Genomic DNA, 26,635 nt, shown 5'->3' on the forward strand with positions numbered 1-26,635 from the left:
ACTCTTCATATGTTTCAAATCATATCAATAGTGAACATATTATACAATACGTTGTAAAGTCAAAATGCATCTTTACGGTGGATCATAATACCATACAAGATCTGTGTGAAAAGTGTGTGCATAATATAAATAAAAGTGCAAACAGGCTGAAAAACACCAGCCTTTTTATCATGATAAAGTGCAGTGGTTCAAGGTTATGGAGTCTCATTTTGTGTGACTCGCCAGTCTTGTGTCACGTTCGACCTAAATACAAAATGATGACTAAATGAGTACCACTTTTTACCAAAATGAAGGTTAATACTCTGAGGAAATATAAAATTGAACACCAACGGAACTGAAAGCAATGTCATAAAAAAAAAACCAATGATGTATCGTAACAGACAAGTTTCTGTATTTTTACATCTATGATGACTTATTGTAGAAAAAATTGTCAGTATTCTTCACTTAAACAATTCATTCTCCTCCTTCCTTCACCTAGAAAAAAAAGAAGAAGAATAGGTGTGATGAGATGGCTCAGCCAGACGGAAATGACACAGCTGCAGTGATCGTCGATTGCGGCTCTCTTACGTGTCGGGCGGGCTTCGCTGGCGAAGATGAACCACGGGCCATCTTTCCAGCCGTTGTCGGACGTCCAAAGAAACAGGTGCACCCATTATCTTCAAGTGTTTCTGGGGTTCTTTCTTTTTGATCCTAATCATTTCTTCCATCATCTTATTCCCCTTAAGGAGCTTGTTCACAATTCCTTTCCTATCTTATTTTCATTTGCTTGTTATTTTCCTTATTTCCTGTCATTTCCATTTCTCTACTTCTTCTTTTCCTCCTTCTCTTCACGTCCTTTTTTTTTTTTTTTTTTGCTTTTCTTTTCGTCTTCCCCTTTTCACCCTCTTGTTCCTCTTCTTCCAGGCTTAAAAAAGATAGATACAATCAAGTAAGTCAAAAAATCAAACATAAGTCAGGTATCAGCCAATTAGAACTGAGTATTCATGGACTTAATTTTGAATTTTCTGATTTACGTTTGATCTAAACTCTTATGAAACAGGGCCCTGTGTTTATAATCACGAATGGAAGGCATTTGGACTGAAGAACTTCATGAATTTGAATAATTACGCAGTACCCGCTGCATGCTATAAGGATTAGAACCAACACTTCCTGTCGGGCGAAAGCTCAGTGGTCTAGTGGAGATGACGCCTGTCCGGTGATCAGGAGGTCGTAGGTTCGAATCCTGCTCGAGTATGTACGCCCATGATTTTTTATCATGGCTACTACTAAAACTCACTTTTATAGACAAGGTAGCTCATGCTATAGATAATTTTGAGCATACAATTGGAGTTTTTCTTGATTTCTCTAAAGCTTTTGATACGATAGATCACGAAATTTTATTTTCTAAACTGTATCATTATGGAATTCGCGGGCCACCTCTCGAATGGTTTAAGAGTTACTTAACTGATAGAAAGCAATTTGTTAACATTAACGGCTATGATTCGCAGTTAAAACTTATTTCATGTGGAGTCCCACAGGGCTCCCTCTTGGGCCCACTTTTATTTATTTTATACATAAATGACCTTCAAAAATCATCGCCAATTTTATCATTTATTTGTTTTGCTGATGACACAAGTTTGTTTTGTTCTCATCGAGACCCTAATACATTAATTGATATGATGAATACTGAGCTTAGGTCTGTGCAATCCTGGATTTATGCCAACAAATTATCCCTGAATATAGAAAAAACTTATTATATGGTATTCAGTAATTCTTTGAATGTTGTCCCACATGAGATCAAAATAAATGATATATGTTTAACGCAGGTCAATAACGCAAAGTTTTTAGGGCTTTGGATTGACCGAGAATTATCCTGGAAAACTCATATTAATTTTGTAAGTAAAATTTTGTCCAGAAATATTGGAATTTTAAACAAGCTTAAACATTTGTTCCCTGTTTATATTTTGCAGAGTATATATTCTTCTTTAATATCTCCACACTTTAATTATGGAATTTTGGCGTGGGGAAATGCAATCAATTTACTATTAGATTCCCTTCTTCGTATTCAAAAGCGTGCAATAAGAATTATAAACCACGCCGGATATTTTGCTCATACCAACTGTTTTTTTCATCAAAACAGAATTCTGAAAATTCCAGACCTATTTCATTATAATCTTGGAATTTTCATGTATAAACTAACAACTAATGAGTTACCATCCGTTTTTATTCACATGTTCAAAAGAAATCGCTCTATTCATTGCTACCCCACTCGTCAGAGTCACGCTTATCACCTTCCCCGTACTCGCACTATTTTTGCAAAGAAAACAATTATGTTTACTGGACCCAGATACTGGAATGACCTCCCTCAAGATATTACTTCTTCCTTATCCTTATTCACCTTCAAACGCAAACTAAAACGGCTATTACTTAGTGGATACACACTACCCGGCTCTTAGCAACATTTTTTTTTTTTTTTTAATACCCCCAGTCTTTTGTCTTTGTCTGCAGCTCCAAGTTATTTGACGATACCGTTATAGCACTTTTTGTGTGAGTGTGTGTGTGTAAACACGGCGAAATATGTACAGTCTCGTTTAAGCGATACTAAAGTATTCATGTGGTTCGATAGTTCGTTTTTAATACTGATTTTGCACTGGTACAATTTAAGTTGGTCGAGATAAACATGTCCGTTCTCCGTATAATTTCACGCCTATAAACTCGGGAACCTACAGTTTTTACAAGCATCTTTGCTTTTATGTAGGCCCCATCATATTTCTGACATTTATTTGTGATATCCTCAGATGAAAATGACCATTTATATTTGTGTGTAATGTTTGTTTGTCTTTTTTTTTCTTCAAACATAAGATATGGTTGTATTATTATGTTTTGTACTTTTGTTTTATTGTCAATCATTTTGTAATCCCATCACTGAGAAATGGAAATATGAAATAAACTTGAAACTTGAAACTTGAAACTTGAAACTAAAACACTGATCAATGTAGTGGTTATTTACGTCGATGTAGGGCAATTTATCAATCAGTTGCAATGAATGGAAGACATGTTGTTAATGTGGGATATCATGAAGATTTGCACCCAACAACGCTATAAATGCCACATTCATAGCGTTCACATTGTATAAATCCATGTAGGACGCGTCAACCGACTCAACAGGTCTAAAAGACCTTTATATTGGGCGTGAGGCGGAGGCGAAGAAAGATATACTTAACAGGAAGTGGCCGGTGGAATATGGGTTTGTCACCAACTGGGAGGACATGGAGAAGATCTGGCATCACACTTTCTACGACGAGCTCCAGGTCGTCCCCGAAGAGCACCCGGTTCTTCTCACTGAACATCCGATGAGTCCCACAGTCAGCAGAGAAAAATTGGCGCAGGTGAATTTGAACTAAATCTCCCTCCCCCCTCCCCTCCCTCTCTCCCCCTCTCTCGCCCCTCCTCTCCCCCTCTCTCTTCTCAGTCTTCCGTACCTTATGATACGATGGATATTCGATGCAATGATCGAGGTCAGTTCAGTTTTGTTTCTGCGTTCCATAGGCAATAGAGTGATACAAAATCTACAACGTGTCGGTATGATGATATTATGCCAAATCAGAAGACATCATTGATGTGAGATACAGTGCACTCCCGTTATAACGAACAAGGTTACAACGAAATTCCGATTATAACGAAGTAAAAATTAAGGTTACTACATTATCCGCTCTATGTATTTTTATTGTTTATCTGTTCGGTTATAACGGAAATATAATGAAAGAAATCTGCCGGTCCCTAGGACTTATGACGGGAGTCCACTCTACATACGTAAAACATTGTATATAATATATATATATATATATATATATATATATATATATATATATATATATATATATATATATATATATGTATATATATACCTAGAGAGAGAGAGAGAGAGAGAGAGAGAGAGATACTATGTAGAAGAGGGAGGGGTAAGAGGGAGCCGGGGAAGCTTTTGTCAGAGAAAACATTGTAAGTGAAGAGTGAGGACCAGGTGTGTAGGGCCTACCTGGTATGTCATGCCAATACATGCTTACATTCTTAGAATGAAGAGACGGCGTAAAAGACTAAAGTCAACATCACACATCTAGAAATGTTTGCTGTAATAAAAATATCATGCTTAACGGAATTGCCCTACACTTGGACTTTGGAGAAGATAGACAAAAAAAAAGTGTGAACCAATTAGGAACTGGAATAGATAAAATATCACGTTATCTCCCTGTAGGAAATGTTTGAAAAGTTCGAGGTGCCAGCCCTGTACCTCCTTTCTCACCCCGTGGCTTCCCTCATCGCTGCCGGCATCACCACGGGACTCGTGCTCGACGTCGGGCACGGCAGCATCCACACGATTCCCGTCTACGAGGGCCACGTCCTAAGACACAAAGTGAGCCACGTGGACTTTGCAGGCTCCACACACTCTGAATTCATGTTCAACCTGCTCAGAAAGAGGGGCTATCCATTCGAGACTATAGGTGAGAAGTGACATTAATCGCAAATGTGATATTTTCCCCAGGAAATATCACCTGTTGCTAAATTAGCGGTGCACTCCCGTTATATCAAACACGGTTATAACGAAATTCTCGTTACAACGAAATCAAAATCCAGGGGGGTGTTTCATCAATTTAGTCAGCGCTGACAAGTTGTCAGTTACTGACAATTTCAGCAAAATCCTTGGTTTTGATTGGCTGAGATCCTCTGGTCACTGTTACTATGGATATTGTCAGTGACTGACAACTTGTCAGAGTAGACTAAATTAATGAAACATCCCAGGTCCCACGCAATATTATCATCTATGTAACTTTATACGGTATACTGTTCGGTTATGACAAAATGTCTAACGAAAGAAAATTGCCGGTCCCGAGGACTTCGTTATAACGGGAGTATGCTGTATTTATAAGAGCATCCACCTTGCTGCACTCGGGCGAAGAAAGAGGGAACTGAAGTATGGGGCGCTAAGTGTCACATCGTCTCTTCCCTTACGAAATTAGCCATTTCGTAACGGAAGAGACCATGCGGCACTTGGCGCTCCATACTGGAGGATGCTTATTGCATCAGCGATCGTCAACGGGCAATGACGTCCATGGCAAGAGCAGAGAGAGGTACTGTAATCATATCTTGATGATGATGCTGATTTCACGTGAAATGCAAGAAATTCAGTGAAAATCTATGTTCGAACAAAATGGGAGACTCGTTAAGAGATTACGTCATTACCTCCTCTTGTTTGCAGCAACTAATATCTCTCTCTCTTGAAAACATGCAAAACGTTGAAAGATTCATCGTTGTCTTATTTTAGGTGCGACTTAGTTTAATGTTTTACCACTCTATGGTTTGAAACAAATAATAAGATCAAAACTCTGTGTATTGAAGACAAAGCCATTTGCTGTGGAATTTCACTGTGATATTTACGTTGAGAGAATGTGTAATGAGAACTTAGTTTCAAGAAGATCGAATTGAACTGAATTGATTAGAAATGGATTGAGTTCTACTGCATTATCCCTTATAACGACCTCAGTACACCGCTTTCCCCAAAACATGGCATATTTAAAGACTCGACATTATCTTTTTCTTTTTTTGTCATGGTAGCTTCAGTGCCAATATTAAGGAGTACAGTAGTAATGATAACACTTCGAACTTTTAAACAAGGGGTCCTCGGTTCGAAGCCACACCTCGTGTTTTGCGCCCTTGAACTGTATAAGTACCCATGATGTCTCTCTAGACCCAGGTTTATGAATGAGTATCCTTGGCAAGGCTGGGATGGCGGTATCCTGACAAATTGAAAAGCAATTCTTACATTAAAGAGGCTGATTACTCCATACACCATAAACGTTATCGATAGGGCCGGAAAATATAACCAACCAACCAACCAACCAAACAAACAGAATAATCGGTATTTTATACATCCTGCAGGGTGCATTCAATTTCTGTGAGATAAAATTTAAGAACGTTTTATTTCCATTGCACAGACGACGTGAGAATTGCCAAGGACATCAAAGAGAAGATGTGCTACGTCGCTCTCGATTTTGAAAGGGAAATGGAGATCGCAAACTCTATTATATCGTCGACTATCACCGAGCACTATACTCTTCCAGACGGACAAGTCGTGACCGTCGCAAAAGAACGATTCGTCGTTCCCGAACTCTTTTTCGATCCAAATCTCATGGAACTCGAGATGCCAGGTATCCACGAGGTGATTCAGAACACGGTGATGAAATGCGACGTCGACATCCGGAACGATCTCCTGGCCAACATCGTACTCTCCGGTGGACCCACCATGTATCCTGGACTTAGCGAACGACTGCAGAAGGAGCTCACCACTTTGTTTCCGTCGTCAGCGGATGTTAAAGTGACGGCACCGCGGAAACACTCTACATGGGTCGGAGGATCAATGCTCGCTATCCAAAGCCCTCTCTATGGGGGTTTATGGGTCTCTAAAGATGAGTATGACGAATACGGACCTAGGATTGTTTTCAGACGCTGCTTCTAGCTCTTATAGAATTATTCAAAATCAGCACTGCTCCACAAATTTAAAGTGGAAATCCAGTCCAAATACAAGTTACACTGATAAAAAAAGAGTAAAATCTTACGAGTTCAACGGTAAAAATTTGACTGAAATTGGATGAAAAATAAGGAAGTTATGGCATTTTGAAGTTTTGCTAACATGGGGGAAAACAGTTCTGGTACAGTGGATATGAATATGCAAATTAGTGACCTATCCACGTCACACCCTCACAATTATTCATTGATCGTGTACAAAAAAAAAAAAAAAATGATGAAAATTCAATGTTTCTGTCATTGAGGTGTGAACATGATGTTGCTCCTGGTTGAATAACTTCAGAATAGTGATCAGTTAGATATACCAGGATTTGAGCCTCGGCCATAATTGCGTTTAAATGAAAAAATGGAAATTTCAAAATTGTATGTACAAACTATATCGCAAGTTGTGAGGGAATTACATGCTCACTTTGCCATTTGCATAAATATTGTTCATATTGACTGTTCAAGAACTGTTTTCCCCCCAAATAGCGAAACTTCAAAATATCGTAACTTCCTTATGTTTATTCCTATTTTGATCGAAATCATACCGTTGAACTCGTAATATTTTACTCTTTCTTATCAGACTTCCTAATATTTGATCTGGATTACCCCTTTAAGACTGAAGAGCATTAGGAAATATTCATAATATTTTTGTACTTATTATACAAATTATCCTTAAAAAAGAGCAAATATCGAAGCCGAGACGCTGTTTCTAGATCTTCAAGTTCTTCTAAATAAATGTTTTCTCACAAATTTAGTTCTTGTATCTCTTGATTGGTGAGAGAAATGATCGATTGTAAGATTTGTATCAATACTCAAATCTCAAAGTACATATGCGATAACTTTGTTGCTTTCAATAAAATTGTAACTCTTCGCAGTGCAGGCATAACATAATTATCAGAATCCTTGAATGACGGAGCTTTATTTCTTGGAACACATAATTCTACTAATCTAAATTCCCCCTGTCAAGAAACTTTTTCTCATAATCTCTGTTGTAAAATCTAAAATTATTCAAGGCTCAAGCTCAAGCTCTTCTCTCTCTCTCTCTAGCTCTGTTCTGTTGTTGTTTCAAGAAACTATTAATGTATGACTAACCATGATTTAGCTCGTATGATCTCGTGATAACGATAGTAACTTTGTTTGTCAAATCTCTCGGTTGTATTCATAAACGCAATTTCTATAGTTAGTAAAACTAAGGACTTTGTATTCGTATACACTAATCTCTGATACCTCATTTAGACTAAATAAACTATCTGTAGTTAGTATACATTTTTGTTATGTAACATACACGTAAATAAACGAACCAAAATTGTGATTTTGTACTATGTTTTCAATCTAAAAAAAAAAATAATTACCTTAACTTTGAAATGAATATTATGTCGCTGGAAACGAGAATTTCATACTGGGTGTGCGTTTTTCGGAGAGGAAGAGACTTTCACCCAAATCATGTTACATCGTTATTGTCTAAAATGTTTGGGATAAAGACGGATGAAATAATATATATTTTATATCAGTATAATTATAGTTTATATAGTATATAGGCCTATAAGTATTACATAGTATACATTATACATGACGTAATGCTTGAGGATAAGAGTTTGTAGCTGCTTATCGCATCTATTGTTTTGATATTCGCTTAATATGCAATTTACATATAAGTCATATCTCATGTAAGATGAAAACAGTGAAGTTGGTTTGTATTTATGTTGTCATGCCATACTGCTACTATGATTGTACTGCTATTACATGTATTAATACTACCACTACTACCACTATACCACTACTACAACTACTACAACTACTACTACTACCACTACTGCTACCACTACTACTATACCACTATATCATTTTGCTACTGCTAGTTTACCTTTTACTACGATTACATACCTCTACTAACCATTCACCATCGTCACAACCATAACAACTACAAAATAGGCTTACTCGCTTACCGCTATACTGCTACTATAATACTCTAGTACTGAGTATTCTCTTTGTCATAAAAGAGTGTGTCACTGCTTTTGTCAAGACTAGATGAGAAATCTTCTGTAAAGAGATACAAGATGTTCACTTCGATTCTCATCTTCTTCAGAGAGGATGATGGTGCCTTAGGTACTCCAGTAAGCAATGCCATTGATAAAGATGATGTGTTACCATAGCAACAGTTGGTCAACCGTTCACAAACTCAGAGGTTCAGAGTTCATGTTAGTCTGGTGAGGGAGCGAAATTGAGAGTGTGAACGATCATTTTTAGTAGTTTTGTTGTTCTATGAGATTTTAGATGTTTGAAATGATAGCAAGCTTTTAATATGGAAGTGTCATTTTGATAATACAATGTGTACTTGACAATTTTTTCCCAAATAAGTGAAACCAATAAGATTTCAACATCCTTCACCTGCATTAATGACACGTTCCGTAGTTGAATTATTTGATTTCTCCGGCCGGAGGCAATACATGTTGGTTATTACTAGATAAGCTACTATTATTGATAAGAGAGAGAGAGAGAGAGAGAAGAAAAAAATGGCGCTCAAAATTAATCGTTTTCAACCCTCATGCTATACAAAAGAGCACATACCGGTGCTTTATTGTTTTCTACCATGAAAACCTGAAAATAAAAGACTTGCTTGAGTTTCAGCATGGTCAATTTATGTTTAATTACAACAGCAACCGCTTATCAAAATAATTCACAATTTATTTCATCTTACTAGTCGAGCTAGTTGTGTCTCCAAAGTATATAACTATTATTTATTCGTGCAATGCCAGATAATCAAATTGCTTTTTTTTTTTGTAATACCATTCGAGCTTTCACCTGTAATGACGATAGAGTGGCAGGTTCTACAATGTTATGAATCATTATCATCATAATAATCATTTCCTATTCTGCGCTTTTACTGTTTACAAACATGCTGATCAGAGCGCTTTTACAACAACAACAACAACAACAACAACAACAACAACAACAACAACAACAACAACAGCAGCAGCAGCAGCAGCAGCAGAAGCAACAACAACAACTAACAGACTACACCGACATCTCAATCAATATGATGGGAACAGTTTGGCATTGAGTTTCTTTTTGAAAGTTCCTTACTAGCAATGCGTTTTAGTGGATCACTTCTTTCTATCAGGATCCATGTTTCCACCATCTGATTATTGAATTTTTTTGTCAACTTTGAAAAGTTTGCATTGCTTCCCTTATTATTCATTTCGTTTCAACATGCTATGTTTTGTAGTATCCTTTGGAACATTCACTTTGGACTACACGTATTCTTTACACATTAATAAATAAAATTTATGAAATGTACTTTTTGTATTATGTTTTACCTTTTTTGAGAAAAAAAATAATTTGAATTGAATTGAATTGAATTGTATTATGTTTTACCTTTAAAAAAAATAATTTGAATTGAATTGAATTGAATTGAATTGAATTGATGAATTGAATTGTATTATGTTTTACCTTTTAAAAAATAATTTGAATTGAATTGAATTGAATTGAATTGAATTGAATTGTATTATGTTTTACCTTTTAAAAAGATAATTTGAATTGAATTGAATTGAATTGAATTGAATTGAATTGAATTGAATTGAATTGAATTGTTGTTCTCGTCCTTGTGTCGAGAGAGGTATGCAACATCAACATCCCTTCTGCGTAGGACGTGGTTTGTATACCTGCCTGAAAACCATGTTGTTCTCTGCGCTCTTTATTTCCTCGTGATTTTTAGGATAATTTCATATCACTCTTTCTTCATTAATTTTATTTGTGTTTTCCCCTTCTCTCTTCTCGTTTTCTTGTACCTAATTTTCTCTCTCTATTAACACACACACACACACACACACACACAAAAAAAAAAAAATCAACCACCCTATACACAATGTCATAATAATGAGGATTTTCGTCCATGTAGTTGTATTCCACGTGGTTCACACAAATTTCAAAGATGAAAAGAAAAGATTATAATGCTTTATCAGCGTCCAACAACTGTTGATGGTACAACCAATACAATCTATTGGACGCTGTTTTATATATATATATATATATATATATATATATGTATGTATATATATATATATATATATATGTATATATATTATATATATATACATATATATTATACGTGTGTGTGTTTGTTTGTTTGTGTCAACAGATCTATTTCCAATAATCTTAAACTCTATATCTGCTGCTCCTTTTATAATTTAAAAGTCTTCATTTTCTCTTGCCCCCCCCTCTCTCTCTCTCTTCTCCTTCTTTGTCTCTCTCTCCCTCTCTCTCTCCCTTCTCTCTACAAAATGAGTCATACAATATCAAATGTAGGACAAAATTCATTCTTAATCTTTACCATACTAGTAATATATATTTATTTACAATATTGCTTTACAAAAATACATTGATATGATACATCTAGCGTCGTTTTCTGCTTCTCGGATAAAAGATATGATATTGCATTTATGTCTCAAAAGTGGTCTTCCCTGGGAGATTTCCACCTCCCTGGTCTACCATTCTACCTCTCGGATACATATATATAAATTACTTTTGCCTTTTTTGTCTCAATAAAGGTGGTGCATATCATAATTTCTGTAGGCTCTTTCACCATTCGTTTGTGTCAACGAATACTATAATAATATTTTCTTCTTTTATATCATGAGTTAACATGTACCGATAGCATACGAGCATCTATTATTATGTCATTATCACATGTCAGTATAGTTCCTCACAATTACTGTCAGAGTGATCAGGGTGATATTAAGATGATTATATTCGGTTTTGCCACTCATCCGTTTTTCAATTAACTAAAAAATATGAAATCAATGCAACTGAAACCGAATTATATGAAAATGGTAAACATTGCTTACAGAAACGCATGCAGTGTGCGATAAGGATACGCGTCTACTGCAGTGTATACTACCATAATACTCCAGTATCGCGGAGACAGCGGGTTCACATTTCGTAGACCAATCTCGGTTGCATACAATATCATTCCTGCAGATATTTTCCCGCAACCCGCTTTCTGTTGTCACAGCTATAACTGTTTTTAAATCTTTTCCACAAATAAACTGATTCAATAATTTTTGTTTCTAATTGTAAAGTGTTGTTTTGTCACTTAATTTGTCGGTGACTGCTTTCAGGAACAAAATAATGCATCTTTCAATGAAATAAAACATGTGGAAAGGCACGACAAAGGTCTGTTCCTTTTTAACAAAATAACTTTGATATAACTTCAGCGTTAGCATGATCAGGTACGTAAGAGCAACGCACATTGCAGTTCCTTGATGGAACACTGGACACAGCTCATACTATGCCTACTACAGAATGCACACGGTATTTCAAGTTCCATAATTCAGCCTTGAAATGATTTAAAAGCATTTCCTGTGAACGATGCCTGGTCCCGACTCATCGTATTCCTGTTTGCTGATCCACATCTGTTGGAAGGTAGACAAAGATGCCAAGATGGAGCCTCCGATCCAGACCGAATACTTCCTCTCTGGAGGAGCGATAATCTTGATCTTCATGGATGGAGGAGCTAGGGCCGTCAGCTCCTTGTTCATCCTGTCAGCGATTCCAGGAAACATGGTGGTCCCACCAGAGAGGACAGTGTTGCTATAGAGATCTCTTCGGATGTCTACGTCACACTTCATGATGCTGTTAAAGGTGGTCTCGTGGATTCCAGCCAGTTCTTCGCCCAAGAAGGACGGTTGGAAGAGCGCCTCGGGAGCCCGGAACCGTTCGTTGCCGATGGTGATGACTTGACCGTCGGGAAGCTCGTAGCTCTTCTCGACGGAAGATGACCTCGCAGCGGCCTCCATCTCCTGGTCGAAGTCGAGGGCGACGTAGCAGAGCTTCTCCTTGATGTCGCGAACGATTTCTCTCTCGGCTGTGGAACAAACAAAATTCCAAGATTGCTTAATTCAATATCTGTTTGTTCTTTACATTTTCTAACTAATCATCAAACCCATGACATCAACAATACTTTCCGTAAGACGGTTATGATATGTTTCATTAATCAAACGGAAATGAACGTTAAGTTTCGTAGTCTGATCCACAAAAACTTATTAGTCTGTGTTCGACTATTACCCAATGCAAATGATGTATGACACTGAAGTTTAAAACATTTTAAAAAAAGAGAAATGGAGACAATAAACTCAAACTCAAGCAAGAAATTATGAATCAAAATTATCATCTCTATACCTGTGGATGTGAAGCTGTAGCCTCTCTCCGTGAGGATCTTCATCAGGTAATCTGTCAGATCCCTACCGGCCAGATCCATACGAAGGATAGCATGAGGGAGGGCGTAGCCTTCATAGATCGGCACGGTATGGGAGACGCCATCACCGGCATCGAAGACGATCCCTGTTGTCCGCCCTGAGGCGTAGAGGGACATGACGGCTTGGATGGCTACGTAGAAGGCTGGTGAGTTGAACGTCTCGAACATGATCTGCACAGGAACGAAAAATAAGAATAAGTCCATATTGTTGCCTCACATTGGGAAAGTAAGTTGATGATGGTACATTACACAAATAGCAAAGGATTTACAAACTGTGGCCTGTGACAAAAGTGAAAATGTATTTTGTTCTCCTCAACTGACGACACATAATCATTCGTTTATCATCGTCTAAGCCAGATGAAATATTTGTGGTAGTGTTCCACTGAGTATGGAAAGTGACTTTGATTAAAAAACTGGTACATCCAGAGCGGAAGACAACATCAATATAGAGCAGAACTAAGAAGAACTTACATAAGTTGTTAGAAAGTAAGCTATATAACTTACCAACAACAGGACAGAAAAACGAGTGGCCTAACTCATACACAACATAAGAGAAATGAAGCGGTATTGTATCATGCATTTTTTTTTAAGGTAATGTAGTTGATTAAAGCTTGAAGACTTAATGTGATCACTGACACTGAACCACACGACGATTCATGCTGACGCAATGACGAATAAAGAGAGATAACGGCACGATTACAGGTCAAAAAGAAAGAAAATTGTACCTGCGTCATCTTCTCCCTGTTTGCTTTCGGGTTCATCGGGGCCTCGGTGAGAAGTACCGGGTGTTCTTCGGGGGCGACGCGGAGCTCGTTGTAGAACGTGTGATGCCAGATTTTCTCCATGTCATCCCAGTTGGTGACGATGCCGTGTTCGATCGGGTATTTGAGGCTGAGAATGCCCCTCTTGCTCTGGGCCTCGTCTCCTACGTAGCTGTCTTTGGATCCCATGCCAGCCATGATTATCTGATTACGTGATAATTTATATCATAAAGCACATTAACATGTTGAGATACAGCTGATGTCAAATTGTTTTGTAAAATAAAAGAGAAGAAGACACATACATTACGCCCCATGAATGGGTAATGATTAGTTAACTTTTGGTAGCACGAATAATAGGTAGCCTAAGTGTCATTTTTTCTTTTTCAGAGGGCAGAATCCAAAATCAAAAATTCAGAATCAGGCGATAAACGTTCGCTACTATATATATATATATATATATATATATATATATATATATATATAGATAGATAGTATATTACTGTCAGAAGATTTGTCTTACCTGGTGCCGCGGTCTGCCGACAATGGAAGGGAACACAGCTCGTGGCGCATCGTCCCCTGCGAAGCCAGCTTTGCACATCCCGGATCCGTTGTCGATGACCAGGGGAGCGATATCATCACCCACGAAGTCGGCCATGTTCCTTTTTAGTGTATTGTGTTTATGAAGGGAAGAAGTTCCAAACTGAAAGAAAAAAAATTATTTAAATGATAAGTGTTAGCGCTCATTGTGTGGGAAAGGACAGAGGATTAAAAAAAAATACACACCTTAACTTGCACTGGTGTATAGTCAAGAACATGCTTTTTGACCAGTATCTAATCTATTCTTGAAACTTTTTTTTTTAGAGACGTTGAATGAATCTGATGTATTTTACAAAGACCTTTTTTTGGTGATGTAGTTTATCGGGCGTTCGGCAATGTTCAGTTAGAATTTATCAAACCTTTTCAGAAAGACGTGTATAATTATCCTTGTACAAAATCAAATAAGAGAAGAAGTCATCTTTTGGAACATGTAATAAAGCATTAATGTATATAATGACAATTACAATTAGATAGTGTCAACTATTGTTTACCTTTAATTTGTTGTCGATCTGCTGACTGCTGACTGCACCGAAGAACTGGTTGATGTATAGTAATATGAATGTGGAATTCCTGTGAGCGTTTCTCGAGATGCCCCAAAACTTGTTCCTGGATGCTGGGTGCAAGATGATCTCTTACGTCCTTTTGGTTGGTACTAAAAGATCTGTCTTCTCATGAAGGAAAGTTTCCAATGACTGCTGAAGCTGGACCTCGTCCAGTATTTATACACATCTGGGATCAAAATTCACTTGCGCAATGTTAGATCACAATGCCCTTATATGGTTCGCTCTGAAACCTAGATGATTCCAGCTCAAAGGATCTTTTAAAAACGATTACTGCTATGCGCATTTGAAATCTTGTGGTATCGTCATGAATATTCATATTCAGCTAGGATCGCCGGTGGCAGATAACGAAGTGAATAAACAAGACCATTTGGAACAGGGTTTGTTTGCTCTTGATTAAATTACTCATTCGGCCTTTTATTGTTATTCTCCATGCGCTCCATGCGCTCTGTCTGTCTCTCCCGCTCGCTCTCTGTTACAGATGTCTATAAGAAAAGAACCAATCGCACGCGGTGATTCACCAACGTAACAATAAGAGTTTTTACATGATTCTATGTCCTTGGATAAAAATTGAAGGGTGCTTGACCACTGTATATTACTCATTATGATGACATAACAAAGAAGGTAGGCCTATACATCTTGGATGAGCAATTATTAGATAAGCGCTAAATCGCATTGATAAATACAAGACATTTGCTCTGATTCATCGTATCTATTTTTTTTTTTCAGCTTTTCATTCATACAGTGTATTTGCTGACGGAACCTTTCAACTGACCTTGAAGAGAGGGCGAAAACTAGAATGATTGTCCGTCTTACAGACAGTTAAATTTGATATCATTACGAAATGTGACAGTCCATTAATCTAAAAAAAGTTGTCAGTCAGTGCAATCACCAGAGAAAAACGGATTAAAGCAAACGCGATTTGGTTTAATATTACTAAATATCAACGAGAAAATCGGGATATGAAATATGTGATTATTGAGGTACTATCTGCGGTCATTCGAGTCCCCATGTTTCGCTGAATGATAAGTTACCAATGTCGCAATATGACTTGAGCGTTATTTCTATGATCGCGGTTTGAGTGTGTGTGTGTATGGAGGGGGAGGGGGTGGAGCAGTTGCTCTCTAATGCCTTATTTGGTCAACTATCTGTACACTGTAATGCCCAGTTAACAACAGTATACAACTTTTAGATGGTAATAATGAACCTTCAGTGGACATACCAAATAAGGCAGTCACCGGATCCACGACTTGTTTCCAATATACAATGTTTTTTTTTTGTTTGTTTTTTGTCTGACAAAAAAAAAAAAAATGCACATAGCTGCACAACAAATCAAGTTGTTGAGCGTCTATGCAAATCACCAAATTCAAATAAAATGTTGATGCTTCTTTTTCATTCGCTTTCCTACTATATCATAAAATATAGATAAAAATGATGCTACTGAAACTTAAAGTAGCTAGGGTCCTCGGAATCTGAAACGGGAGCTACATTACATGAACTCTGTCGGAGGAATGTGCATTGCTCATTGTTTTCAATCGTAATCTTTTCCTTCTACCACAATATTACGAAGAACAACAACATATTCATGCTCTCTACGTACCGCCAAAAAACAAGCCGTCTTCACTCGTACACTGCCCTATTATGGACTGCTCAACTCAGAATTCTCCACCGTACATTACAACAGGTTGCCAATAGGTGCAACAGGCAGAATATTGTCTGTGTTTCGGGCATGTAAACACTGGCCAGGGTTCAATGCCCATATATGGAGACATCCGATTCTCTTCAGCGATCACAATTTGCATGACTGTTTATCTGTACACACGAGGATATCGATTGACTATCCAGAATCGAAGTTAGTCTTTAATGAATAGACAGCGATTCGGCGGCTATCTTCACTACGTACCCGTATCAACATTGATCAACGCAGCTACATGGGGTATACGGGGGTATACAACCAAAACTCTCGATCTGTTTTTAACTGACATTACAGTGCTAAGAGTTTCAACCTTTTAGTTTCATAAATCATGAAAATAACGTATCATTCTGATTTGTCGATGAGTGAGTGTCTAAACCCGGCCTTCATGATTATAATTGATGAACTTGCGCGTTTATATACACAAAATATGCTATAGAATTTCATTATCAGTAATTTTGCATCATAATATATAGGCCTACGTAAAGCAGTTGAATATATTAAGGGGCCTACCAAGAAAGTAGGAGACGTATGTTATTATCAGCTTTTGTTATTCTTTGTATTTTTTTTCACATCATTCTCTTCATTTTGTGGTTTTTTTTTCTGATTGTGTCATACGATTATTAACAGTGCTAACAACAACAACAACAGCAGCAACAACAGCAACAACAACAACAAATCAAGAAGTATTATATTAAATGTAGGTGTGACTTTTATAGTACTGAGAGGAAGGAGAACTTGTGTGTGTATTGGTGTAGGCCTATATGCAAGTGTGCTTGTAATGTGTCTGTGTATATGTGTCTGTGCATGCCTGTTCTTTTTTTTTTTTTTTTTTTGTAAGTTCTGTTTTCGTCTCTGTTGCATATCCAGTACACTAAACGGCCTGAAATCTAGACTACAGTAGCTCAATGTACGAGTACTCGGACGGGTGCGCGAGTGTATTTTGAAGCAACCCGTGTTAGATTTGGGGAGGGGGGGGGGGGTGGGGGTGTTGGTGATGACAAGCGGGCGGGGAATCCCCTATCATGCCGATCGTCATCCGAGGTGACTCACTTGGCCGTATGGCAACTGTATGGGGACTGGTCACGACAGGAGACGTTTTGGGTCAATCATGATTGTAAAAAAAAGAGCAAACAAACAAACAAACAAACAGCAACAACAACAAAACATGACGCGTTCTGTGACTAACATGCTCACTTTACTTTCTACCTTATCTATCATTCCTGTCACAGTAGTACTTGGAGTACTCCTCGTATACTTCTACTACTATCACAGCTGCTACTATCTATGATATTCTACTGTCATAATACTGTAACTTCTACTACTATTATCACTATATCACAACTAAGACGAATTACTGCTCCTACCGTTACCTTTGGTGCTTCTACTACTAAAACTTTCGACGTAATGTTCCATCTATGAGGATTACATATTGTAAAACCATTACATTACATGTTTTTATCTCAGAGGTATAAAAAGAAAACTAGCCTGTTCACTGTTATCATAATATCTATCTATCTATCTATCTCTCTCTCTCTCTCTCTATACATATATACATATATATATATATATATATATATATATATATATATATATATATATATATATACATATATATATATATGTGTGTGTGTATATATGTATATATATATATAAGTTATTCTCATATCTCACATATGCAAAATTATCCAGGAGAAGCCAAAAAGCTGTTGTAGTGGTGACTTCTTTCACAAAAACATTATCCCAATTCACCGCTACGTGAATCTCATTAGAAGATCCAGCTGAGGCACGCGGCTGGTTATTATTCATAACTCTCTGCCCCAAAAAGGAACGTGTGCATAAAGTCAAAGAGTTGAAAGGTTGGTCCGTCGGGTATTAGAGCTTGGGTCTGCCTGAACCGCTATGACGTCTCCGTGGCCGAGCGGTTAAGGCGTTGGCGTTCCATGCCAAAGACCCGGGTTCGAGTCCCGGCGGAGACCAATTTTTCAACTCTTGCGCTTTTCTGAAAAGGAGGAACAGTAAGAGGAATAATAATGTCAAAGCTACGCACCGATTTTCTCCTTCCTTTCTCATATCTCATATATATATATATATATACATACATATATATGATAGTATATAAATGACTTTTATTCCTACTCATGCTGGTGATGAACTACGATCAGGCTCATTTCAAGTGCAAAAGGCAGTAGTGACAAATCTTTATTTACAAAATGAAGTAACTTAACTGATCCACACCTGTTACTCATGGGGATCCCCCTTTTCATGGGGCGTGGCAGGTAAACAGATGACCACTCCAAACGCTTCATGAGGGGTAAACTGAACAACTAATCATGACTCACTGTGGACTTATTGAAGTATCCAGTAATCCTCTGAGTCACTCGTATCGCCCTAGAACCATTATTATACATGGCTGTAAGGGGTATTCCCCTACGTGAAGAATAAGGCTATTCTGCCGTAAGTAGATTTTCATAGAAGAACTACTAAAGGGGATGGCTAGTAACCGATCAGTGGGAATCAGTGGGAATGCTGAGGGATGATTGTTCCAGTCCTTGTGGGATTAATTTAAGAGTACCTTATATATATCTACTGTTGTGTGAAAATTATTTGCTTCAGAACGGTCTCATATTCAAGTAACGTGCAGATTAATGCCCCGTCACTGACCAGGCACGCTAACCTGGAAACATTCAACTGCACATTACTTGAATATGAGACCATTCTGAAGCAAATAATTTTCACACAACAATAGATATATAATGTACTCTTAAATTAATCCCACAAGGATTGGAACAATCATCCTCCAGCATTCCCACTGATTCCCACTGATCAGTTACTAGCCATCCCCTTTAAGAGGAACAGTACACGGAGAACTGCGTAAATGCATAAATCATTGACAAATTTTGAGTGATAATAAATGTACTAAACTTATTAATGAGGGAAGTTAAAGTTCACGATAAAGAAAACGAATGTAACTAGACGTATACATTTATGGATGTACATTTAGCGCCTACTTCATGTAAAATGAATCTTGTATTTCATCTATTACTTTGTTTTGTTTTCTTTTGTGTTTTCACTTGTTTACTTCATATGACCGTTAAAAATATCATCGAATATTGTAGTGTATAGAATAGTGTAGAATATTGTATTGTAGTGTAGTGGTATAGGTCTACGTGAACATGATTTACTCTAAATAGCTGATAGTGCACTATGATTATAAGCCACTGTATAGAACACTGACTAACAGCCATGTAAATTATTATAGTTTCATAACACTTTTCTTATTCCTTGCGCCCCACGAACATGAACCAATAAAATGTGATTTGTACTGCAATCAATTTATTGATAATGTACACTGTGCATTATACACACCGACTGGACTTCGTCATTTCACGCTCAAAAAGGGTCTGAATATCACGTCTGTGTTTGCCGCATTCATTGTTTGAACAGATTGGAAGCCCTCCTCGATTATCACGCAAATAAGATGGTCCGAGGGTATTGACACGTTCCAAATATGGACACGCTATTGTCGACTTCATATTGCGCTCTCTTGTTCGGCAGTAGTGTAATGGTCAGCCCCTAACTTGGATGTCAAATCGTCAAAGTGTCTGACTCACTGCTGTCTTGCAAAATATCCATGAATCTCACAGGAATCTCTCGCAGCTCAGACCGAAATTATGCAGTGCTGGCATTATTGTAATCAATTATTGATACCAACAGCGGTTCAGGTAACTTGGAACGAAACTGAATAGACCTATATAATTCTGTGCTAATCGTGATGACAATGAAAAAAAAAATAAAGGAAAAAATCCTCCTTTGTTACTTTACGTTCTGACAGCTACTTTAGGAATGGAACGAAATATGAAATATTAGTAGTACGCTGTAATACCATGCCTAACAAGAGGCCGGTTTTTAGGATTATTTCGATCGACTGAAACACAGTTGCTATGGTTTGCCTCGTTTTTATCTATGAGTCTTTCTACAAAATATCCGGATTTCAATAAATCAAGAGTCATAGTACCGCGGTATAGGAAATCTGTAGTTGTTGGAAAAGATCTAAAACAGATCAGGTTCCCATTAATTTTCATATTTCTACCCATGAGATGTTTTCTATTTGAATCTGTTGATGTTTTCTTTATCTGATTAAATTTCACGCTTCAGTCTCAGATTTTCCAATATTTTTTTGTGCCTAATGAGGATGTATACTAACATTGACTAAGTCGCGAAGGAGAATTATTGCATTTATGATTATAGAATACTTTGTGTAATGATGACCTATTAAGAACTGGTCAAGCTCCTACATTGTGTAAACGTTATCACAGCCAAACCCCTGACTCACTATGAATACTTATATGGCCTCTTTTTGAGACATATTGGGAGAGAGAGAGAGACAGAGATAGAGAGTGAGAGAGAGAAAAGGGGGAGGGAGATATCTATAGAAGGTTCAATGAGTAATGCCTCGTCAGAAAACGAAGATCGAATAAACTTTGTTCAAAGTACAGTGTATAGTGCCTCATGCTCGTGCTATATAGGTTATTGTGTTTACTAACTTTATTGTAACCGCGGTCACGAATGAATGCGCCGCACATAATGAATATTCACGAGGACAAGCAGCAAAACTAGAAATGCAGAGAATTGTTGTTTCTAAAAAGCCAGGATTTCGGGTAAACCATATAAGGCCACTGTGATCTAACATTGCGCAAGTAATTTCTGATCCCAGATGTGTATAAATACTGGACGAGGTCTAGCTTCATAAGTCATTGGAAACTTTACTTTATGAGAAGACAGATCTACCAGCCACAATAAGTACAGAAGAGACCATCTAGCATCCAGCATCCAGGAACAAGTTTGGGACAGCTTGAGAAAAGTTGAAAGGAAATCCACTTTCACAACCAGTTCTGGGCGGTCAGCATTTTTCTCGGCAGCTGATTGTCAGCAAGTATTGGTAAATATTTACATGCACAATGTATTTACTTTGTTTGTAAATTCATCAATGTACTTTGTTGATTATGATAATGCTTTTCTTGGCTAGAGGCTTGAAAAAAAAATGCGTCGATTTTTCCACAATCTAATGGTTTATCTGATATATATTATTGCGTCCAATGAAACAAATTGTGTATGTCTACATATTCCAGATAACATTTTATATCCCTTACGACTTCATGTTGATAATGTGCGATTGTATTTCATTCTATTTCACACAGATCCACTTCGCCTCTATACTTGGCTAATTAAAACCAAAACAAATTCAACAAATATGGCCGACTTCGTGGATGATGATGTCGCTCCCCTTGTCATCGACAACGGATCTGGGGTGTGCAAAGCTGGCTTCGCAGGGGACGATGCGCCACGAGCTGTCTTCCCTTCTCTGGTTGGAAGACCACGACACCAGGTAAGACAATAATCCCTCTCCATACTTACAAAAACTGTTTAATTTGACACTGTTTGAGTTGAAGAAAAATCTCTTTCTTTCTCTCTCTCTCCCTCTCTCTGACTTTAACGTTCCATCCAATTCCACTGCCTTGATCAAGTAAATAAAAAAACATAAAACAACAACAGAATTAATCGGCAGAAAATGTTGAAAGACGGGAAATTAATGTGAGTTTATAAGAAAAGCTGAGGTTCCATTTATGAGGTTCCATTTCATTTGTCTTTGAAAGTGAAAATGAAATAAAAAATTAATGAATAATTGATAATGTGTATTTCGTCCTCACATCATCTATATGTCAGTATGGATCATATTGCATATAGTATATCTACGAAATGTAGGATTATATAGTGAAATATGAAAGAAATGAAAGGATATAATGTATTTGCGAAATGATATCAGAGTCTAAGATATGATAAAAAATGTTATGTTATCATTATCATCACTATTAGTGTGATATGAAATGCGAACCAACTTTCAATAATGCTCCAATTGACAATAATGTGAACGGTGATGTTCTACAATATACTAAATTTCATTTACTCAGATCATCATGGCTGGTATGGGACCCAAAGACAGCTACGTAGGAGACGAGGCCCAGAGCAAGAGGGGCATTCTCAGCCTCAAATACCCGATCGAACACGGCATCGTCACCAACTGGGACGACATGGAGAAGATCTGGCATCACACGTTCTACAACGAGCTCCGCGTCGCCCCCGAAGAACACCCGGTACTTCTCACCGAGGCCCCGATGAACCCAAAAGCAAACAGGGAAAAGATGACGCAGGTACTTTACAATCTTTCTTCCTTTTGTCATGCAATTGTGTCGCTATCTCTCTCGGTTTGTTTGTTTGTTTGTTTATTTGTTTGTTTTTCGTCTTTCCGCCAATATAAAATCGTATGGTACAATGTCAGTAGTCATAATAAGTCTTCAAGCTTTTAACAATTTGATTTCTTGGAAAATATATACGGTATGTAAAACTTCATTTCTCTTATGCTGGCGCAGCCTATGTATTAGGTCACTGGTTTTTCTCTTCTGTTGTTGGTAGGTTAGAGCCAAAATTTAAAACAACTTATTTCAAGTTCTTCATACTTCTGCTTCATATTGATGTTGTCTGTCACTTTGGATGTACCAGTTTTCTAATCAGTCACTTTTCATATATACTCATTCGAACACGATCACAATTATTTACTTCAACTTAGACCGGGATAAACAAATAATTACGTTTCGTCAGTTCAGGAGAACAAAAACATTTCAATTTCACTTGAGATCATATTGTAGTTAACCTTCTGATTCTACAATGTGAAGCAACATTATGGACTTATTCTTGTCTTTTGTTTCTATGCAGATCATGTTCGAGACGTTCAACTCACCAGCCTTCTACGTAGCCATCCAAGCCGTCATGTCCCTCTACGCCTCAGGGCGGACAACAGGGATCGTCTTCGATGCCGGTGATGGCGTCTCCCATACCGTGCCGATCTATGAAGGCTACGCCCTCCCTCATGCTATCCTTCGTATGGATCTGGCCGGTAGAGATCTGACAGATTACCTGATGAAGATCCTCACGGAGAGAGGCTACACCTTCACGTCCACAGGTAGAGATAATAATTTTGATCAATAAACTCTTTATTTTGTTTGAATTTATTGTTTCCATTTCTGTTTTTAAAATGTTTTAAACTTCAGTTTCATACATCACTTTCCTCGGGTAATAGTCGAACACAGACTAATAAGTTTTTGTGGATCAAACTACGAAACTTTACGTTCATTTCCGTTTGATTAATGAAACATATCATAACCGTCTTACGGAAAGTACTGTCGGTGTCATGGGTTTGATAATTGGTTAGAAAATGTAAAGAACAAACAGATATTGAATTCAGCAATCTTGGAATTTGTTTGTTCCACAGCCGAGAGAGAAATCGTTCGCGACATCAAGGAGAAGCTCTGCTACGTCGCCCCCGACTTCGACCAGGAGATGGAGGCCACTGCGAGGTCATCGTCCCTCGAGAAGAGCTACGAGCTTCCCGACGGTCAGGTCATCACCATCGGCAACGAACGCTTCCGGGCTCCCGAGGCGCTCTTCCAACCGTCCTTCTTGGGCGAAGAACTGGCTGGAATCCACGAGACCACCTTTAACAGCATCATGAAGTGTGACGTAGACATCCGAAGAGATCTCTATAGCAACACCGTCCTCTCTGGTGGGACCACCATGTTTCCTGGAATCGCTGACAGGATGCACAAGGAGCTGACGGCCCTGGCTCCTCCATCCATGAAGATCAAGATCATCGCTCCTCCAGAGAGGAAGTACTCGGTCTGGATCGGAGGCTCCATCTTGGCTTCCTTGTCTACCTTCCAACAGATGTGGATCAGCAAACAGGAGTACGATGAGTCGGGACCAGGCATCGTTCACAGGAAATGCTTTTAAATCATTCATCGGCTGAATTATGGAACTTGAATATAGTGTGCATTCTATAATAAGCATGGTAAGAGCTAGCTGTGTCCAGTGTTCCATCAAAGACAATAGAAAGGTCATCACGGTCATGTGCAGCGCTCTTACGCATCTTATTATGCGCTGAAGTTATACTAAGGTTGTTTAGTTGTTTTGTTACATGGAAAATACCTTTGTTGTGTGTTTTCACATGTTTTATTTCATTGAAAATGCATTTGTTCCTAAAAGCTTAAAGCTTCAGTTTATTCTGACAGTTAAAATATCGGCAATATCATCAGATCATCTTACGGTAAAAAGGAATATGATATTGTATGCAACCGTGATTGGTCTATGAAACTTGAACCAGCTCTCTGTAAGATATTATGGTAGTACACTATACACGCGTATCCTTATCACACAACGCGCATGTTTCTGTAAGCAATGATTTACCTTGTTCATAATCATTCGATTTCAGTTGCATTGATTTTATCCTTTCATGCCTTTTGAGTTATGAAAAACGGAAGAGTGGCAAAACCGAACATAATCATCTTCATATCATCCTGATCAGTTTGACAGTAATACTGTGGGGAACGATATACAGTATAAATTGTGTAGTGACATGTGATAATAACATTACCTAGATCCTCATATGCTATTGATACATTTTAACTTATAATGTAAAAAAAAATAGAAGAAAGTAAAGCAAACGAATTTGAGAGAACCGACACAAATTATGCTATACACTATATTTATTGAGACAAAAAAGGCAATAGTAAGTTATTTATTTTTTATATATATAATATCAACAATCTAGTAGACCGGGGAGGTGGAAATACCCCCTGGTACACAATCTTTGAGACCTAAATGCAATATCATGTAAATGTATCATATCCACATATTTTGTAAAGCAATTGTAAATAAATATATAATATTGATATCGCGAATACCTAAGATTAAGAATACATGTTTTTTAGTTTGTCTTACATTTTGTATTGTATGGCTCATTTTGCAGAAGGAAAAGAGAGAAAGAGAGCTATAGCACGAGACAAGATGAAGATTATTGAATTATAAAAGGAACAACAGATACAGAGTATAAGATGACTAGAAATAAATTAATTGAATGGACACTCGTACATACAATTATCAGCGTCTAACATTTTTTTTTTCATGGATGTACAATCAAAACTTGTTTGACGCTGATAATGCATTTCAATCTATTTTTCATCATTAGAATTAGCGTGAACCAACACGTGATCTAAAATCTTCATTACATAATACGTGTATGAGTGGGTGGTTGTGTGTGTGTGTGTGTGTGTGTGTGTATGTGTGTGTTGATAGAAAGAAGATGAGGTAAGAAAAAGAAGAGAGGAGGGATATATAGATATAAAATGGATGAAAGGAAGGATGATACATGATATGAAATCATCCTAAAAATCACGAAGAAATAAACAACTTTAATTGTTATAAAAAGAGAACAACATGGTGTTCAGACAAGTATCTTTACAAGCCACGCCCTACATAAACTCCTCAAAATCAGTTCTGCAATTAAAGTTTGATATATCATATTTCTCGTATACCCACATTATCTTCATTAAATATGACATCATAAGAAAACCTGATTTATTATCTTCAAAACGACACCTCACTTGCTATGATTGGGTGTTCTTGGAATGTGCAAAACAGCTGAGTATGGGGACAGACCAAAAGTGAAAAGTCGCAACAATTCTGCTATTGATAAAGTACAGTTTTGATGAAAAAAGGCCACTGGAATTAGCAATGCTGAAATGACAGCACATTCAAAAACTCCCATTTCCTAGACATTAGATGACTATTTGATCAACCTTTATGTTAAATTCTAATCTGCAGATACTGCTGCAGATTTTAATTCATGGATGAAGCCTAGAATCTAATGATAATCTCACAATGCATTCTTTTCAAGCACATTCCTTCCCTGAAACGACAAAGCAAATGGGAATTGGTGTTTGATATAACACGTTTACTCTGGATGTATTCAGTCTATTTTGCAATATTTCACATTTGACCTTTCCTTATACTCAGTCATACTGTGCATTCCAGGAATACCCAATCATAGCAAGTGAGGTGTCATTTTAAAGATAATTAATCAGGCTTTCTTATGATGTCGTATTTAATGAAGATAATGCTGGTATAAAAGAAATATGATATATCAAACTTTGATTGCAGAACTTATTTTGAGGAGTTTAGAAGGCAATTTGATAGATCGCATACTTCTACCTGCACAAGGACGAAAATAACAATTCGATTCAATTCAATTCAATTCAATTCAATTCAATTACAAAAGTAAAAAAGTAAAACATAATACACATGTACATTTCTTAAATCATATTGTTTTAGT

At 37.4% G+C, this 26,635-nt stretch overlaps 3 protein-coding genes and 1 non-coding gene across 4 annotated transcripts; 3 read left to right on the forward strand and 1 right to left on the reverse strand.

Moving 5' to 3' along the window:
- The first annotated feature begins 508 nt into the window (after positions 1-508).
- Positions 509-6,493, forward strand: LOC140234456 (actin-2-like). The gene is made up of 4 exons (XM_072314502.1): positions 509-662; positions 3,148-3,368; positions 4,235-4,481; positions 5,973-6,493. The coding sequence occupies exons 1-4, from the start codon at positions 509-511 to the stop codon at positions 6,491-6,493; spliced, it is 1,143 nt and encodes a 380-aa protein (XP_072170603.1).
- Positions 6,494-11,812: 5,319 nt separating this feature from the next.
- On the reverse strand, positions 11,813-14,215 carry LOC140233633 (actin CyI, cytoplasmic-like). The gene is made up of 4 exons (XM_072313733.1): positions 14,081-14,215; positions 13,525-13,764; positions 12,724-12,970; positions 11,813-12,409 (listed from the first exon to the last, which is right to left on the reverse strand). The coding sequence occupies exons 1-4, from the start codon at positions 14,213-14,215 to the stop codon at positions 11,892-11,894; spliced, it is 1,140 nt and encodes a 379-aa protein (XP_072169834.1). The 3' UTR covers positions 11,813-11,891.
- A 4,102-nt stretch (positions 14,216-18,317) lies between these two features.
- On the forward strand, positions 18,318-18,389 carry Trnag-ucc (transfer RNA glycine (anticodon UCC)). The gene has a single exon. It is a non-coding gene; the product is annotated as a tRNA-Gly (tRNA).
- Positions 18,390-21,664: 3,275 nt separating this feature from the next.
- LOC140233682 (actin CyI, cytoplasmic-like) lies at positions 21,665-24,333 on the forward strand. Its single transcript, XM_072313781.1, has 4 exons — positions 21,665-21,799; positions 22,383-22,622; positions 23,185-23,431; positions 23,741-24,333. Exons 1-4 carry the CDS (start codon positions 21,665-21,667, stop codon positions 24,256-24,258), a joined length of 1,140 nt encoding a protein of 379 aa, XP_072169882.1. The 3' UTR covers positions 24,259-24,333.
- Positions 24,334-26,635: the final 2,302 nt, after the last annotated feature.

This window comes from Diadema setosum, chromosome 10 (genome assembly GCF_964275005.1).
Source record: "Diadema setosum chromosome 10, eeDiaSeto1, whole genome shotgun sequence".
NCBI lineage: Eukaryota > Metazoa > Echinodermata > Echinoidea > Diadematoida > Diadematidae > Diadema > Diadema setosum.

What these genes read in the sequence shown, in the direction of transcription:
- LOC140234456 (XM_072314502.1), top strand. Translation starts at nt 509, where the DNA reads ATGGCTCAGCCAGACGGAAATGACACAGCTGCAGTGATCGTCGATTGC. An exon ending in GGTGCACCCATTATCTTCAA is followed by an intron (nt 663 to 3,147) that starts GTGTTTCTGGGG and finishes CCGACTCAACAG; the next exon opens with GTCTAAAAGACCTTTATATT. An exon ending in GCAGAGAAAAATTGGCGCAG is followed by an intron (nt 3,369 to 4,234) that starts GTGAATTTGAAC and finishes ATCTCCCTGTAG; the next exon opens with GAAATGTTTGAAAAGTTCGA.
- LOC140233633 (XM_072313733.1), bottom strand. Translation starts at nt 14,215, where the DNA reads ATGGCCGACTTCGTGGGTGATGATATCGCTCCCCTGGTCATCGACAAC. An exon ending in TCGGCAGACCGCGGCACCAG is followed by an intron (nt 13,765 to 14,080) that starts GTAAGACAAATC and finishes TCACGTAATCAG; the next exon opens with ATAATCATGGCTGGCATGGG. An exon ending in ACAGGGAGAAGATGACGCAG is followed by an intron (nt 12,971 to 13,524) that starts GTACAATTTTCT and finishes GTTCCTGTGCAG; the next exon opens with ATCATGTTCGAGACGTTCAA.
- LOC140233682 (XM_072313781.1), top strand. Translation starts at nt 21,665, where the DNA reads ATGGCCGACTTCGTGGATGATGATGTCGCTCCCCTTGTCATCGACAAC. An exon ending in TTGGAAGACCACGACACCAG is followed by an intron (nt 21,800 to 22,382) that starts GTAAGACAATAA and finishes TCATTTACTCAG; the next exon opens with ATCATCATGGCTGGTATGGG. An exon ending in CTACACCTTCACGTCCACAG is followed by an intron (nt 23,432 to 23,740) that starts GTAGAGATAATA and finishes TTTGTTCCACAG; the next exon opens with CCGAGAGAGAAATCGTTCGC.